This window comes from Glycine soja, chromosome 1, assembly GCF_004193775.1.
Source record: "Glycine soja cultivar W05 chromosome 1, ASM419377v2, whole genome shotgun sequence".
NCBI classification, from domain to species: Eukaryota; Viridiplantae; Streptophyta; class Magnoliopsida; order Fabales; family Fabaceae; genus Glycine; species Glycine soja.
The window spans coordinates 54,705,531-54,724,184 of NC_041002.1; the positions used below are offsets into that span (position 1 = coordinate 54,705,531).

General features: G+C 34.5%; 2 protein-coding genes across 8 annotated transcripts; one reads left to right on the forward strand and one right to left on the reverse strand.

Moving 5' to 3' along the window:
- The first annotated feature begins 2,482 nt into the window (after positions 1–2,482).
- Positions 2,483–6,452, forward strand: LOC114423821 (protein NRT1/ PTR FAMILY 6.3-like). Its single transcript, XM_028390722.1, has 5 exons — positions 2,483–2,643; positions 2,811–2,988; positions 3,101–3,140; positions 3,359–3,909; positions 5,374–6,452. Exons 1-5 carry the CDS (start codon positions 2,529–2,531, stop codon positions 6,248–6,250), a joined length of 1,761 nt encoding a protein of 586 aa, XP_028246523.1. The 5' UTR covers positions 2,483–2,528; the 3' UTR covers positions 6,251–6,452.
- Positions 6,453–7,449: 997 nt separating this feature from the next.
- LOC114423832 (oxysterol-binding protein-related protein 2A-like) lies at positions 7,450–17,733 on the reverse strand. 7 transcript variants are annotated; one of them, XM_028390740.1, is made up of 12 exons: positions 17,026–17,730; positions 14,513–14,875; positions 13,390–13,486; positions 12,744–12,812; positions 12,215–12,657; positions 11,421–11,576; positions 10,277–10,444; positions 10,001–10,141; positions 9,567–9,794; positions 9,336–9,449; positions 8,208–8,400; positions 7,450–7,957 (listed from the first exon to the last, which is right to left on the reverse strand). In XM_028390740.1, the coding sequence occupies exons 1-11, from the start codon at positions 17,443–17,445 to the stop codon at positions 8,218–8,220; spliced, it is 2,382 nt and encodes a 793-aa protein (XP_028246541.1). In that variant the 5' UTR covers positions 17,446–17,730; the 3' UTR covers positions 7,450–7,957; positions 8,208–8,217. The 7 variants fall into 7 exon arrangements, with proteins under 7 accessions (XP_028246541.1, XP_028246549.1, XP_028246534.1 ...); XM_028390748.1 differs by having other exon boundaries at positions 7,451–7,957; positions 8,232–8,400; positions 14,513–14,872; positions 17,026–17,731; XM_028390733.1 differs by having other exon boundaries at positions 7,451–7,957; positions 8,232–8,400; positions 17,026–17,731.
- Positions 17,734–18,654: the final 921 nt, after the last annotated feature.

The window sequence follows — 18,654 nt, forward strand, 5'->3', positions numbered from 1 at the left end:
GAAAACTGGATTGGGAAAATATTTCTTCACAGCAATTTTTGACGCCTTCAAGAAAAACAATTAAAGTTCCTGTTAAAAGTCAAAGTGATTATATTTTGAAAATAAAAAATTTTAAGCACTCAGTCAACATCTTTGCTTATCAATAGTAAACAAGTAATTGTGCAATGACTAAAGCAAAACTGAAGAAAAAATGAAAGTAAAACTGTCCATTGGCTTCCCATCCTGCACTAAAGTTCAAATCAAAGTTATCTTAAAGTCAATACTTGCTCGACCTAGTATTTGTTAGCTAGGTATAAATTCACCCAGAGTCTAAAAAAAGGAAGTTAGCATCATTCCTTTTCCACCCACAAATGAGTCCCAAAATAATGTCAATCAAACTTCTTTTATTCCAATAAAATTGCTCCCTTTGTTTGGCTGTTCAAAAAAAAATTGTCAATCAAATAGACCTTAGTTTAGTTTTTATTCCTCACTCAAAAACAGACAACAAGGAACTTAGCATCATTCCCTTTTCACCCACAAATGAGTCACAAATTAATGCCAATCAGATAGACCTTGGTTTAGTTTCTATTCCTCACTCAAAATCAGAAAACAAGGAAGCTAGCATCATTTAATTTCTTTTTCACCCACAAATGAGTCCCAAATAAATTCCAATCAAATGTTTAGTTTCTATTCTCACTGCAAATCAGAAAACCACAAACCGATCGAGTGGCAGCAATATTAACATTGCATGTGATAGGTAGAACTAAATTAGCAAGTTACTCTAAATTCTGCAAACATTTTGAACATTATGCAAAGAAGTTTCTCTATATTGAAGTACTGATCATGCAAGTCTTGAGAAGCGCATGCACAACATTCACACGCTCATCAGAATCATCATAATTTTTATGAAAACAACACAAGCTTGTATCATGGTTAGGCAAAAGGCCGCACAGAGCGTACAATATATATATATATATATATATAATGTATCCATAATATTCATTTTATTATTGTTAAAAGTATTCCTTTTGTTCATAATTATAAGATCTTTTTAATTAATTTACACCCTTAAAAAAATAATTAATTTAGTTAATTATATTAAACTTATCAATTATTTATATTATCATTTTTTTTTTATTTCTCCATTCATTTAATTGTTTCTCGTTCATGTTTGAAAAGTAAATAATTAAGGGAGATAAGAAAAAAAATATATCTAGAAATTAAGAAAGAGATTTATAAGATGCAACAAATAAATTTTTGAAAAAAATATTATAATTAAAGATGGAAGGAGTATAAAATTTCAATGAGCCTGAGAACAGGAAAATAAGGAAGGAGGCTTTTTCCTTCTAAATAACAATGAAATAATGATCTCTACTGGATATCTTTAAATCAAGAACAATGATATTTTCCCACTCACTCGTTTTAAATACCTATTTAATACTCAATAAGTTTAAACAAATGAATCCAATCTTCCGTGCAAAACTTCATGCAGATTATCCATGTATTTATAATATGATAATGATAATGTGTTAATTAGTTTATTATTAGTTAATTTAGTTTATATGTTAACTGCTAACTTGCGTAATCTAGAGAAAATTGTCTTGTAGTGGTCCGGTTGGCCGAAAAAAGGTGTCTTGCCGAATTTACATGGACCAATTATGTATAATTTCTGGCCATTATATATGGACTACCAACTATTGCAGATTTAATGACGTAATTAATCATGAATTGAGAATCGTTGCTTTTGTAGCTTTCCTAAACTTATAAAACACTTAACTTTTCAATGAGACTCTTGTTTCATTTTTCTGATGGAGAAAAGGAAGTCTTATACGATTTCATATACTATGAACCATAACCAAAACTAAATTTCTATAAATTGATCTATTAGAGTTCCTATAAACTTCTAATAAATGGAATATTAATATTTAATCATTAAATTCATACGAACCTTAAAAGTTTACGAACTCACTAAAATTGACTACTTTAAAAATTTAGCCCGCCAAAATAAATAATCAATATAATTATTATTAAATATCATACATGTACTGCAGGAAATATATATAAATATATTCTTTTTTTAGAAATAACTTTTTATCAGATTTTATTTATTTTTTATTTTCTAACTGAAGTCCAAATTTATTAGAATCTCTTTCCCTGAGGGTTAATATATAAAAATATAAGTATATTCCACCATTCTTACAAAACAGAATAAATTGAACTACTAACAAACAATGCCCCAAATAAATACTCATAAGATAAAAACTAAAATAATTATTATGAAAATTTACTCTCAAACATCAAAGGGAATGAATGATCATGAGCATGAAATTATTGTTATATTGTCCTATGTCATGATTGAGATGTAATATTTTTCATATAATTCAGATGAAAGGGTGGCTAGACATAGGGTCAGAATTTGATTTTATAATAAACATTCACAAAGGCTGGTGGTGCTATGGCCCTCATCCTACGCTGTATATAAAGGTCCAAACCGCATGCATTAGCAGCCAACTTCCCCTTGTTTGTATTGTAGCCTTCAACCCTTAATAATGAGCAGCCTCCCTACAACTCAAGGGAAACCCATCCCTGATGCCTCCGACTACAAGGGCCGCCCCGCCGAGCGGTCCAAAACTGGTGGCTGGACCGCATCCGCCATGATATTAGGTCCCACAACCTAACCGTACCTTATGTTTTATGCTCAAATCAATTTCTAAATATTAATATTTCTTCGTCTTCAATGATATTAATCTTCTTCAAGTGACTTGGGAAACAACGTATAGACGATATATTGGCATATTGTACGTTAATTTGTTTTTGCTTTTATATATCAGGAGGAGAAGTGATGGAGAGGTTGACAACACTAGGCATCGCGGTGAATTTGGTGACATATTTGACTGGGACCATGCATTTGGGTAATGCTGCCTCTGCCAACGTTGTAACCAACTTTTTGGGAACCTCCTTCATGCTCTGTCTGCTCGGTGGCTTCCTCGCCGATACTTTCCTCGGAAGGTCCGACATCTCAATTATTTTTTATTTTATTCAATTCATGTTACTGTGCCGTCACCTTCGTATATGCCTCGTGAGTGTGTTCATTGGATTTTTCGTTTTCTTTTCTCCACAGATACCGCACCATCGCCATCTTCGCAGCCGTTCAAGCAACTGTAAGAACCATCGATCACAACTTTCTTATTCCAACCACAACTTAATTAGATGCAGTTCTTTAGCATTTCACTTCGAAAACATGTGTAATAAGTAATATCCGAAGTAATTAAAACTGCAATTCTGATTTGGAGAACAATTCAAAATATAAAAGTTTCTCTATTTGTTTTTTTTTTCTTTTTAGTTTCTATGTTGATGCGAATGTGTTATGTGTATATAGGGTGTTACAATATTGACGATATCAACCATAATTCCGAGCCTTCACCCTCCAAAGTGCAACGGAGACACCGTGCCTCCTTGCGTGAGAGCAAATGAGAAACAGTTAACGGCACTTTATTTGGCGCTTTATGTAACGGCACTCGGCACCGGAGGTCTGAAATCGAGTGTTTCAGGGTTCGGTTCGGACCAGTTCGATGATTCGGACAACGACGAGAAGAAGCAGATGATAAAGTTCTTCAACTGGTTCTACTTCTTCGTGAGCATAGGGTCTCTGGCCGCAACCACGGTTCTTGTGTACGTACAAGACAACATAGGACGGGGTTGGGGTTATGGTATCTGCGCGGGTGCGATTGTGGTGGCGCTTCTCGTGTTCTTGTCGGGTACGAGGAAGTACCGTTTCAAGAAACGTGTGGGAAGTCCATTAACTCAGTTTGCGGAAGTGTTCGTGGCTGCTCTTAGGAAGAGGAACATGGAATTGCCCTCTGATTCATCATTGCTCTTTAATGACTACGACCCCAAGAAGCAGACACTGCCGCATAGCAAGCAGTTCCGGTAAAATTTATTTTCTCACCAATCACCATCTCTTGGTTTTTTTCGTTTATTCTTTCTTGTGATTCTTTGTGTGGATAGATGGATTGATAAATATTCCTGAATGATTCACTTTATTATTAAATTCATTAGCTGGAATTACCTCCTTGAGTAAGCTTTGACTTTAGAGTAATCATTCACCGATGATACATTATCAATCATTCTTTTAATTAAATTGTAGATTGATTGATGTTCAACTAAAGTTTAAGTAGCTCAATCTAAACTTTCTCTTTTGGTTTTAATAATAACTTTCAAAGAAACTATTTATATATATAATATTCTATTGTTCTGTGTAAGGTCTCGGTTGTCATTCCTTGTTAGCAAAAAGAAATATTTTTATCGAAGAAAATTATTTTCATACCAAAGAAAGGTGTATCTAACTTGAAGATGGGAAGAGAAAGGTGAGAGGGAAAGGGATAAAAAGTAATAAGCTGGTGATGTGATGAGTGTGAAGTGAGTTTCTATGAAAAAAACATTCTTATTTATTTACGTGTGTATGTGACAAGAATTTTTTTTTTATTCCCACTGGTAATAAAGGAGAATTGATAATTTTAGTAGTATTTTTATTATTTACTTAACTTGAAGAGGTTCTACGCTTTGGCCCACTGCTTTATATTGTCTTTTTACCGGTTTTAGATGCACGTATTTGGGCTATTTTTCCCGGACTGAGGAATTATTTTTATAAGTTATTTTACTTAAGCTAGTTAATATTTTAAAAAATTGTGCATACAATTTGACTTGGGCCAAAGAATCGACTAGGTGGGGATGTAGAGCCAGATTTGTCTTGGCTTATTTGCTCTGCGGTCTGGAAAGAAGTCCACTCCACGAGCTTGGAGCAGAAATAAATGTATGGTTTAGAATATTTTGGAATACTTGCTTTGGAATTTGTATAGTACTACTACCACATGAGGACGAGAAAGCACCTTTCTTTGTATTCTAATAATGGTCCATTAAAAATCGAGACCCTCTTACGACTCAGAGGAATCAGAATCCAATCAACCTACGTAAAAAGGCTATCTCCAAGTGAACATTCACATTCACGCGTCAATTCTTTTCTCACCTCTGCCTCTTAAACTCTGCCTCCTCTTACACAGACAAGACTATCTGTATGCTACACCTGCGCTCAACAACTAATGTTCCCTGTTCACGTTCATGTGATCTCTCTACTAATACTCACATTAGTTTTTATTTAAAACAGCTTCTTTGGTTTCTATATGAGTTTATGACTGTGACCCCACAAGCTTTTTGCCAAATTAAAACAAACAAAGTATTTTTAATCAAATCATACGCACAGGCACGACCAACTGGATTTAATTATGTATGAAATAAGTTACATTATTTGCATGAATGTTACTTAACTTGATTCTATTGACTTTGGTGTCGGCTCAAATATGAAATAATGAATATTTTAATTTGTTGATTGAACAGTTTCTTGGACAAAGCTGCAATCATGGATTCATCAGAATGCGGAGGTGGAATGAAGAGGAAGTGGTATCTTTGCAACTTAACAGACGTGGAAGAAGTGAAAATGGTACTAAGAATGCTACCCATATGGGCCACCACCATCATGTTTTGGACAATCCACGCTCAAATGACCACATTCTCGGTAGCACAAGCGACAACCATGGACCGTCACATAGGAAAAACATTTCAAATCCCCGCGGCATCAATGACCGTTTTCTTAATTGGAACCATTCTCCTAACTGTCCCCTTTTACGACCGTTTCATTGTTCCCGTGGCAAAGAAAGTGCTCAAGAACCCACATGGGTTCACCCCTTTGCAACGCATTGGAGTTGGTTTAGTACTCTCAGTGATTTCCATGGTGGTAGGAGCACTAATAGAAATAAAGAGACTAAGATATGCTCAATCGCATGGTTTGGTGGATAAGCCAGAAGCAAAGATCCCAATGACCGTGTTTTGGTTGATCCCACAAAACTTCATTGTGGGGGCAGGGGAGGCATTTATGTACATGGGGCAGTTGAACTTTTTCCTAAGAGAGTGTCCCAAAGGGATGAAAACAATGAGCACGGGATTGTTCTTGAGCACACTCTCTTTGGGGTTTTTCTTTAGCACCTTGCTAGTGTCTATAGTGAACAAAATGACAGCACATGGTAGGCCATGGCTCGCAGATAATCTTAACCAAGGGAGGCTCTATGACTTTTACTGGCTTCTGGCTATATTGAGTGCTATAAATGTGGTGTTATACTTGGTTTGTGCTAAGTGGTACGTCTACAAGGAGAAGAGGCTTGCTGATGAGGGCATTGTATTGGAAGAAACAGATGATGCTGCTTTCCATGGCCATTGAATCTTCTCCTACAAACCTTTTCTCTTTTTTTCTTTTCAAAATCCTCCTGCTTGTATCAAAATTTTAATCAAGTATTTCCACACGAAAAAGAAATGCCTAGCATCTGGTTACCATAAATAAGTTTGTAAGATGTAACCATTTTCTATGTGCTTATACTGTGAAAAAGAAAAGGCAAATAAGTTGAATTTTTTTATCCATATAATTATGAGGTCTAGTTTAGTTATGTTGCTTCATCAATCTGATTCATGTCTTAATCATACGCACATGTATCTTTCAAACGTGACAGAAAGTAAACATACAAAGTGATGGTGGGCGCTGACGAGCTTGTAGTAGTTCATTAGTTATCATTATCACTTCAGTCTTTGGGCCCGGCCTGCCATTTTGTGACCCAACAAAACTGACTACTTATCGAACTTTTTATCCCTTTTAAAAAAATGAAGTTGGGACAATTTAAATCACAATGCGGATTTTGAAAAATAGACCAAAATGGTTGAATTTGGGTTTATTTTTAAAAAGAATTTATCTTAATCTTCATCCTTAGTGATATTCTACTAAAAGATAATGTACACATATTGTCCGTGCCATGTTATGGTGATGAAAGTTTTTCAACTAATTAAAAAAGTTAAAAAGATAAACTACCTTAAAATGCTTTCAAACATATTCTCAAACCTCAATTTAAAATTTATACATGAAATAATATTGAACTTGATCCAATGCTTTCATTAATTATATTAAATTTAATTATTTCCATTGTGTTCTTGTTTTAGAAAAAAAAATCTCAAAAATCAATTTAATATTGTTTCCTTTAATTTTATAGTTTTTCTCAACAAGCCAATTTGATAAATTTGTTTTAGTTGTATTGAATTGAACTTACATTGATGAGAATGACACTCAATTATTATTAAGAATCTTAACTTTTAATAATTATTTTAAAAATCGTATCTAGAATGATTTGTAAACTAGTTAATAGTGATATAATTTTAGTGCTCAAATTTATTATTTAAGAATTAAAAAGGAAATTTTGAAAAATTACTTTAGTCCTCCAGATTTAATGTTTAGAGATTAAAAATATAAATTCTTTTAAAATTTAAGAGATTAAAATAATTTATCTTTTTTAAATTTGAGCGACCAAAATTAAATTCATCCCATATTTCAGGCACTAAAAATATTTAAGCAACGTATAATTGAAATTGATAATAAGAAAAAAAGGAGAAAGGTAAGAAATCCTCTCGTCATTTATTTATACTAAAAGGCAATAGCTAATAAATCAATAGCCTTTCGGGCTGAGTATAGCCATAACAGGATTAGGGGATCTTTCCTTAAATCAGCTAATACCCCCAAATAGTTACATACAAACAGAACAATGTAAAAATAAAAGGGCAAAATTATGACGCCGTGATCCAACGACTGTTCCTCGGCTGGGTTTTTCCTCATATATACGCACATCCAAACCAAGACCAAGTAACAATTTCAATTTCAGATTCCGCGCAAACCCCGGTTCCTAAGGTCAAGAAAATTACTACAGTAGTAGACATGGCGATGTAAGTCGTTTCAATTCACAAAGCAGCATCGAGAAACAAATGCTGCAAGTTAATTTTGCTACCCTTTCAATTGTTCATTGTTCCTATAACACCAACACACGGGCAATGCACAAAAAGCCTGTACCATGACTGCTTTAAGGATCCCGACATCAGCGTCTTCGCAAAGCTGTCAAAACAAACACATCACCATGCAACAATATTAAAGATAAACCTTTATGATCATTATCTGCATCAAATGAGTACGTCATTGTTACGATTTTTTATCACTCATGAACATATTGAGTTACAGGCTTACAGCTCAAGACCTACAAATGTGTCTGAGACACAGCAGACGTGCATTTGTGTAATTTTTTTAATGGAATATCCGTATGTAGTTCAACTAAATCAAGCAGCTGTGGAAAATATGTAAAGGTTACCTGAACCAAATTAAGAAGATGCACCTAACGGATCGGTAGAGTCTTCATTAAATTCACCAAATATATTCGGGCACCCGTCCCATCTTCCATGCTCTCTCGCCTCCCAATACCCACCAACGTATCGAAACGTTCCATTTTCACCTTCTCTTCGGAACCATCTAGGCTTCCAACCACTTTCTTGTATTTTCCTTGACTGTAGAATGTAGACATAAGAACCATATTGATCATCAATATAAACGAGAAGAAAGAAATACAATGATCATCAATTTATCATCGGTATACTAGGTAGATAATATTAGTAGAATACTAATTACAAGAGAAAAATCTGAGCACAAACAATGTCGCAACAAGTGGGACTAAAAAAGAACAAGATTTTTATATGCCTACACCTACTTTTCCTTTTATCCTCCCAACTATTTTTTTTCTTTCAATTTCCCTCTTCATTTCCTATTATGTCACTTTGTATCTATTCTTCTTTATAAACACCAAAATGTGGTGTGTGTTTCTCATTTTCCAATAAATAAATGTTAACTCTGAATTAAATCAAATATTAAATAATACACATGACAAAAGGAAAGTTCATTTCAAAACTTTATTGAAACAAACAGAACTGAATAAAAATTCTTATACAAAAATTACAAAAAAAAATGTTCACAATTTTTACAAATAAACAGAACTTTGTATCTATTCTTCTTTTTTTTTACAAATAATTACAAAAAAAATGTCACAATATTTTTATTTTCAATTACTTATATAAGAATTATTAAAAGTTTCCTATCCTTATACAAATCTTTAAAAATAGAAATAAAATAAAAAAATAATATGAAATTTTTGCAATCATCACAAGAACACAATGAAGCCGGAAATTTAATTTTTAAAACAAAACATACCTTAATAAATAAGAAAGAAAAGCAAACAACTTACGTTAGGCAACAAGCTATATATCATGACGGGGATACAATTTAATTAATATTAAGTACCTTCAAAATTGAACAAGTGATAACAATTTAAATAGATTCGTTGATAACCACAGGCCAGAAAACAGAACTCTAAACCCTCATGTATGTACCCCGAAAACTCCAAATACAAGGGGAACGAGAATGCGTGCTCATAGCAGAAAAGACGTACCATTCTCTGCCGCTTTTCCAACCTTTGTTTCTCCAAATTGGCCTTCTCGTATTCCCCATTCTCTAGATGCCGTTGATCTGGTCTGAGCCTGGAATCCGTGGGCGGGAGTTTCTCCTTTAATCCGTGATCAAATACCCGGGATCAGAAAAAGCTATAAACAACAATTAGAGACGACGCATATATAAGAAGTGGAATGCGTATCAAATAATGATCTAATACATCATTATATACCTTCAGTCCCGGAGTAAGCTCATTCAGAGTGATGGCAAATGGTGTCAAATTATACCGGGTGAGATTGGGAGATGGCATAGTCCTTTTCCACAACAAGGATGCGTTTGCTGAAGTGAAATCTTTAGGCTTGACATTTATATTACCACTCATATAATACATGTTGTCATCCCACTTGCCAAATAATGTGGCAACTCTTTTTCCCGTTACATCTTCGACAAATCCATGCACCTAATTGAACACGGCATACACACTGAATGAATGAGATTTTAACCAAAAGATGACTTAGCAGATAATGCTTTACTTTGGAATGTGGACACAGGCGAAAATTGATATAACCGAAGTTTAAGGAATAGAGAAGATAAATAGAATAATATAACGAACAGGTTGCAAAGCATAAAGGTTGTGACTTGTCACTAATAACCAATAACTCTTACCTGGCGAGGATTTCGATCAAGGATCGTCTGCTCTTTGAACTTGAGTCTGCATGAATATGTACGATTACCGCGTATATCCATGCTCCCATGATGATCACAGTATATTTTCCCAAGGATAAGATTATAGATCGTGGTGGTGACCTAATAGTAAAAACAACAACAATTATAACATTAATTTAGAGAGAATATATACGATCAATTTTATTAAAGGCAAGTCGCTAGCACAACCGGGCGAATTGGCGGAATGTTTATAGATAGTGATTTTACAATGCACACCTTGCTCCACTGAAATATTTCACCATCACTAAACTCTAGGGTCAGAACACCCACTGGGTCAAGCTGAATTGACCTTCCCCAAAACTTTGAATGGATGTTGCTGTCAGCCCAAAACTTCCATCCTCTACCTTCGCAGTGGCAGGCAATGAGAGTTGGATGGTGACTGACCTGTTTCACACATAATGTCAGCGAATATCGAATATATTGGCAGGCTGATGAATTGCACATATTAAGACTAGCTAGAGAAAAATACATACTAAGATCGAATTCCATGGAGATGTAATGTATGCCTATAAATTATCATGTATGAACAGCTGGAACTTGTAAAAATGCATGATGCATGGTTCTGGAACTTCCTGATTAGTAATAAATAAACTCAAGAAAGATAATGTATGCATTGAACTTCCTCATCATTGTTAACACCACCACAACTGAGCCTACAACAATATAAGAAATTTTATTTACTTCAATAAAGTTACAAAACCGAACCTTGGACCAAAAAGAAGAAAAAGATTAATAAAAGAATAACAAAGTCCACTTCTCAATATAAAGGCAAATTACACATATCTCCCCCAAGAGATGAGAGATGCTAATATAAATTGTTACCCTTGTATTTTTAAATATTATACTTCCCTCCCCCTATGAGATAAAAATGTGCTACAGTTATTTTAACGAAAATAAATCTTTAAGAGGTATGAGCATCTATAAACGACCCTCCTGGGAATATTTTTCCTCTCTCTACGACTAAGTATCACCCGCAGGCTGCAGCTAATTTTGAACACCCTACTATCAAACTTAGGGACTTCAGGAGACGAATTTAAGTTTTGTACACCTTTATTATGGGATTGGAGATTTCACTAAATTTCCATTTCATCTTTTACTGTCACATTGCGCGCTATGTAATTTAAGCAATCATCATTCAGTGGGAGTGTACTTTACCTTATAAGTAAATAAAATGCTTCACATTATACTATTCCAAGTTTTTAACTAATAAAAGTCTAATGAAATAATTTAATTTTTAGGAAAGTTTATCAATATTTGTTGAGCCCAAAAGATATCCAAAGTAAAATTCGACCTTATAACTTCTTAGCCTTTATAGATTCCAATCCTGTATTTCTGCTTCAATATATCACAAGGAACTAACCTTCTCGGAAAAGAAGCGAATTCCTTTGTCGGGGTAATCAGCTTCGTAGGTTTCTCCTAATAAAGGATTAAAGGGTTTACAATTACGACCTTCAGATGACGCATATCCGGAAACTGCAAAGGCAGCAACATAAAGTGCCCGAAGGAGACCGTTTCCCTGCAAAAATTATTCGAAGGGTAAGACTATCAAATACAATAATATTATCATTAATCCTTATACCACAAAATACTTAATTGTTACATACAAATTCATCGAATTTATTACGTTATGGTTATTTCACTGTCAAATTTATTATTTCAACTTTGAATCATATTATCGTCAAATTTTGCACAAAAAGAAAATGTAAACTAAGGGTGTGAGGTTGAATAAATGGAAAGTCAAAACCTGGAAAATTGAGTAGAGTACAGGTTGAAATTTCAACCAAGAATGAAAAGTGAAGCAGATATTATTTTCTACCTTCTCATCCTATGGTTGCACAGGCAAGTATAAAGTGATTTTATTTTCATACTATCCACCTACTCACTTTTTCCAGGCTCAATCAAGCACACTCCTACGGGAAAGATGAAAGTTTACTAAATGTTGCCACTTGTCAAACAACCCTAAAACATTTTCACGGGTAGAGTTGAAAAGAAAAGTCATAAAACTATCATGTCCCACTATACAATAAAAGATTTAGAGGCAAAGGAGTGCTTTTGAAAATGTGGGCATTCAACTTCAATACGAGTTTTAAATTTGTATTGATTACACTTCAACACAGGTGAGAGGCATAAACAAGAGCAAGATGTATATCTTACTGATTTTCCGTACTCATAAGCTTGATCCAGAAGATAAGAGTACTCCAAGTCCTCACAACATTTTTGTAGGGATGATATCGGCTCATTAAAGTATACCGGGAGACAAACTCTCGTTAGATCTTTTCCCACATTGTCCTTGATCATTGACCAAAGACTAACACCCTTCTCTTTCTCAACAGGATCTGGAAGCTTTTTTCGTCTTGCTAACTGAGGGTGCTTATAATTACACACCATTTTCTCAGGATGAATGTTCTCTGTATCAGTATATTGTGTGTTGGCCTCCCTACACCTGTCCACTTGATTCATAGCTTCTGCTGACTCACACTTGCAATCAGGCTCCGTAAAACACTCTCTAGTATCATAATATGAGATTTCATCTTCATCTGACACTTCCTCCATCTCTTGTTTCTCAATATCATCAGATGATTCAGTTGTACTACATTCTGAAACCCAAAAGTATACATGAAAATAATAGTACATCTTCATAAATAATGAAGGTTGCAGACAGATTCATTGTACACAAGTTTACCTAAAGACAAAGGACAAAATATTATTTCATACTTATCCACAGCGACAGTGCCCATGATCATTCCAGTATCTAGCAAAGTGTGATAAATGTACTCAGCATGTTTATGAAGTATAGTCTTTATTCTGGTTGAATGAATTAATAATTGAGCAAATCATCAATTCATGTCCTTCAAATTCACATATAAAATGCCTCCCAAATACATTAAAATCTATTAGAAGTCAACAGGTAGAGGCATATGAACTAGGATCCATCAAAAATATTAATTTACTCGAATCTTACAATGTATAGTTTACTAATAGCCATCAGGTTGATTGATTATATATATATATATAAACCGTCATATGAACCCGAATCTAAAAGATGAAATAAAATAATGAAAGAAAAATTATATGAAGATGCTGGTAAAAATTCTATTGGTTGAATTAAAACTCTACAACTTGGAATAACAATATGATGCCAGCAATAACAATGATGATGCCAGCAATATTCCTCCTGTTCATATAAGACAGAACCATCGGTCCCTATGATAACTTTAAACACAACAAAGATACCACATACAAGCACATGCTTATTACATCAAATAAGAAAGACAAAAGCCACAACATAGATATAAACAGAAAAACATTGATAATATATATAGAAATACCACTATATTTTCCACGTCCAAGACTTGAAAACTCATTCTTTGTTAATTGGTATTCACCATCGTGTATAGCAGAGGCCTCAGGCTCAGTATTAGCTGCCTGCTTATTATCGTCAATAGCAAATCAGTTCAGTCACATACGAATAAGAGCTTTCACATTGAGAAGATAAACATATACAGAAAACGGCATACTGAAATGATAATTGAATTGACATAAACCCGTGAATTACAATTACATTTTTTGGTGCGGGAAAGAGGGAAAAAACGATTGATGATGGCGTCAACCAATGTCAGCAGTGGCGTGACTCTTGTAAAAGACATTAGAGAAAATCCAAAAAAAAATGTCAAGAATGCATGACCACATGAACCAAACATGCCATGTGGTCTAGCAAAAAAAAAAAAAACAAATTGACTTCGTTCTTGATTGTATGATAACAATAGCACTTCAGTTTGAATTATACCAACACAAGTGGTCAGATAATTTCACATAATGATCCTATAGCCACATTATCTTAAACATGTATCCATGTGCTTGACAGAACCAAGAACAAAGAAGCATAATAATGATGGAATAAAATATATAGACAGCAAAATTTAAAACTACATATATAAAATATTGAAACTTCACGCTCAAACATTTATTTAGAATAAAAAAGTAATACGCGTGACAAGACAACAGTCTCCTTACATATAAGATTATCTTCTAAAAAATAATTGATGTTAAAGGAGACTGAAAAGAAACCTTTAGATATATTTCAGCGAATATTTTATCAATCAAGCTAACTCAGTATTCTCTATTAAAAAAAAAAAAAAGCTAACTCAGTAATCATTAATTACAAAAAATAAAAAAGGTTAACTCAGTATTCGTCCACCCAAGCAGACCCGGTCATAGATTAATAAAAAAAAAAGGGAGAAAAACTTTAGAAATCAAATGACATGGATCGTTAAATTATTGCACAATTAATAATTTACAGAATATTATGTTATCTTTCACCAAATTTAAAATGGTAAAGATGTTGTGGGAATAGTAAACTAATAAATATCCCGCAGTCCTTTAAGTATTAAAATGAACCCAATACAGGGCAAGATAGTGACAAGCATTCCAGAAAAAAGCACAAGAAATTACCTCTAACTGCCTTATTGTATCGAGCAAATTAGATCGCTCTTGACAAAGAACTTCAAGCTGTCCTTGCATTTCGGAGAACTCTGAGAGCATGATTTGCTCGCACTCTTTTACAAGGTTCTCACCGGTACCCTCTTCAAGCAAGCGTGTCTTAAGCCTCTCGGTTGACAAGGATATATCATTGGGTGCAAGCAAGAGATGATCATTGAGTGGTTGAAGAGGATACAGGCCACGTGTTGAAACCAAGGCTTGTATCCACGCCACGCGATCTTTCCTTGAATCAGTTCTCAGATGGAGGGTCTTCGTTGCTGTAAATATATAGAAACGCCGATCATCTGACTTGCTCTCTCTAAACGACGAAATCTGCTAAACATTCACGCAATGTAACTTCAATTTCAATGCACGAAGAAACTCACTCTAACCAAGTTTGTTTTTCGTTGAAAAAGAATAATTAAAAGGAACAGGATTTATAGATAACAAATGAAATTAAAACTAATAATAATAATGACATAACAAATACTACCAAATTTGTACGAAAAAGAAAAATAGTGATACTCTTGTTCATTATTAAAAGGAAAAAAGAAATAGTATTAGAGTAACGAAGCAGCACAGCAACAAAATTTATGCGGAGAGCCCACCTTGACAGCACGTTGATACAAAGAAAAAACGGGGATAAGCTTCCCAAGAAGGCACACGGACACAATAAACAAGAATAAAAATTAAGGCCACCCCCTACCACCTCAATCAAAAAACCCCAACATTTTGTAGTTAACGAAAGACGCTTAGCAATAATCAGAACACGCGGAACACACAGGCCCCCCAGGTTTTCGATCGCCAAACCAAATGTACTATGTCGATATTATTATGATATAAACATATAGTTTGAATGAATAGGAAGAGTAGAATACTAGAATGACTCAGGTAATATTGTAAAACATGATTTATTGTCTCTTACTTTCTTTCTTTGATTTCTCTTTTTATGTGGGAGAAGTGGGCTGGCTTTTTTATTTTTTTAAATCTTAAACAGCAATAGGAGCATACTAGTTTCCCAATTTACTTAAAATATGATCATTAAAAAGACAAATAACAAAAACAAACCACTCGAGAGTTGAAAAGATAATACCCCACCAAAATGTTGCCTAGTCCAACATACGTGTTCTCCTTTTATCTTTTTTTTTTTCTTCAGAAAATATGCTTCGTATTTGGATAAGAGCAATAACTGAAAAGACTCTTTACCATTTGATAAGGTTGCTTAAAGTAAGGTCTGAGCCATTCCAACTTACAAAGCTAAACGCACGCCAGTCCAAGATCCCTAATTAACTGCCGTTGGATCACCGCACTGTCTAACATTTGTTTTTATTTTTTTTTTCCTACTCCACGATAGTACTATATTGTATGTAATAAGGATAACTCCTTCAAGTCTAGTATTACCGTTAAGGCAAGCAAAGAAAAGCCAAAAAGTATGCCACCGTCGCTTTTTCTCTCTCCCCAAACCCAAATGTTTACAAGATACAGGAACATGATTTGGGGAAAGTGGGAAGGAAGAGCAACCCAAAAACAATGCAAGACAAGAGAAAGACGTACGGCGAAAAAATAGTGAAAAAGAAAGAAAATAAGGGGAAAAGGGCCAAAAAAAGAATTTACTGGTAACAGGAAGGGCTTCAAAGATAGCCGGTGTATTTAGTGCTTCATATTTTAAAGCTGAAATGGTAAACGAGTTAAGGTAGGATTGGCAGAAAAACGGGTGCCAAGAGGAAGCAATACTAATTAATAAGTGCAGAGCTGAAACGAAGAAATGCTTCCAGCAACGACCAATGGCAATGCAGCGATGATGTGACCGCAAGTTAATGCCTAGGGCTAGACGTAGCCTACCGTACCCACCTCGGCCACCTGTTGATGTGACCCACTCTACATTAACAACCAGTTATTAAACTTAGAAACACCAATTTTCAATTTCAAATCGCGCATCCGTCCTCTCCGCTTCCGCTTAGAATCTCTTCAAATTAATTTTTCGGATAATTAAATTAAAATAAATACAGATTAGTATTCTTAATTGCGATTTGCGCACCCAAACTCAGCCACGAGCAAGAGAAAACCTAGTCACAGCGAACAATGGCTGAAACCCGCGGGTTTCCACACTACTGCTCGAACAGAAAAAAGTTCCCTTAGTGCCAGAAGAAAAATCAGGTTCAGGTGGATGATTTTCATTTAGCCGGAACCAAAGAACGAATACATGAATCTTTGCAATAATCACTAATCATGTCACCAAAAATTAAATTACCAATAAATAACATTTTAGCATATTTGAAATCGAAAACGAAATGTTATGAACTTATTATTGTTTCCTAACGCTAACTCGGAGCGAGCTAGTGCTGGAAAAACAGTATAACTGAGGAGTCAGATAACACCACCAACGCCTGCGATGATCCTTTATTAATTTCCTGAATCGATAAAATTAGATAATAGAGCAAAGCAAAATCAACAAGCTCGTTATGCGTAGGTAAATATAGAGGTACCTTGAGATGGACTACGCCAGAAGAAGAAGAAGAAGAAGCTTTGCGATGCTTCCGTCGCGTGACGGTGGCGGCGCTGTCCACTCGTGCTAGACGGTTGGTGGAAATCTCTCCGATGAGGCGAACGTCGTCGGATGGAGTGAGGAGGTTGAGATTCTCCGGACAGCGGATCTTGGCGTAGGAGAGAACGCCATTCCGCAAGAGGAACCAGCGGGATCTCCAGCCTTTGCCGTAATTGGTCCACTTGTAGAGAACGCCGGCGACGGTGGTCTCCGATCCCTGAGCGGCATTGCCGTGAGATCCAGCCGCCGGAAGGCTCCTGGTTCGGAAAAGCGCCGCCGGCTCCCGCTCCGGGGAATATTTGCCGATTCCGGGACTCTCGAGGGAGATACAGCACAGCGGGTGCATCTCTTTCACTCGCATTTTTCTCTTCCTCACAAAATATTTCTTCCTAATTTACGCTCCTTTTTTATTATTTTAATGTGACGGTTTTACTAACGCTGAAAAAATATTCTAATTATTTTCTTCATTGATTCCGTGCTCTCAAACCGAGTGAGGTTGGAATAAGAAGGAACTGAGACGGAGAATTAAAAGGACTTGGAAGGAGGTTGAGTGATGGATACATTAATGTAGAAAAAAAGAGTGCAAATGAAAATGGCTTAGAATTTTATTTTTAGAAAAAATGATATTAGTATATGCAAATGAATAAATTAATGTGTAGGAAGAGGGGATAGCCGGCGGGTATATATACAAGTTAGATTAGGCAAAGGCGACGAGAAAGGGGCACAGTTGTAATAAAGTGAAAATACAAGGGTTTTAAATTGGAAAGAGAGACTCGTCGCTAGTCTTTACTTGTTTTTTTCCTTACATTTTGGACTCTTTGTAGGAGAGAAAAAGAAAAAAAAAAAAAAAAAAAAAAAAAAAAAAAAAAAAAAATATATATATATATATATATATATATATATATATATATATATTTGTTTCAATAAGGTTAGAAAATCTAGAAGCTGCGAACTGCACCACAACTCCGGTGAGGGGCGGATCTGTATCTAATCAAGTGTAGATAAATGTAACTCTTCATTTCAATGAAATCACCTATATTTATGTTAAAATCTTATATTTTATATCTTAATTTTGTATGCATGCATTCTCTCACTCACATGAAGATAAATAAATGTATTTCTTTGTTTTAATATTTTTATTTTTTATTTTTATGTGTTTGAATTCATTATTTTTTATCTCACTTTTCTTATATATTTATTATTAATTTATGTATATATTGATTTATTAGATATTTTTTTAAAATAAATTGCTCCACTAGCTTCAGATTCTAGATGAGCCGCTGACACCCGTCCCCAACCCCAACCTAAGGGAACGTTTGGTTTGATTATTTTCTGTTTTCATTTTCACTGAAAATAGAAAATGGTGATAAAAATGCGTTTGGTTGGATTTTTAAAAACATTTTCAATAAAAATATCTTCTCAAACGAATCAAAAACTGAAAACAATAAAATCTCATTTTCAGTTAAAATCAGAACTTCATTTTGGATAAAATGAAAACGCAGTGACAAATAATGTAATTTTAAGTCAATCTAAAAATATATTTCCTTTTAAAAATGCATTTCAGGGTTTT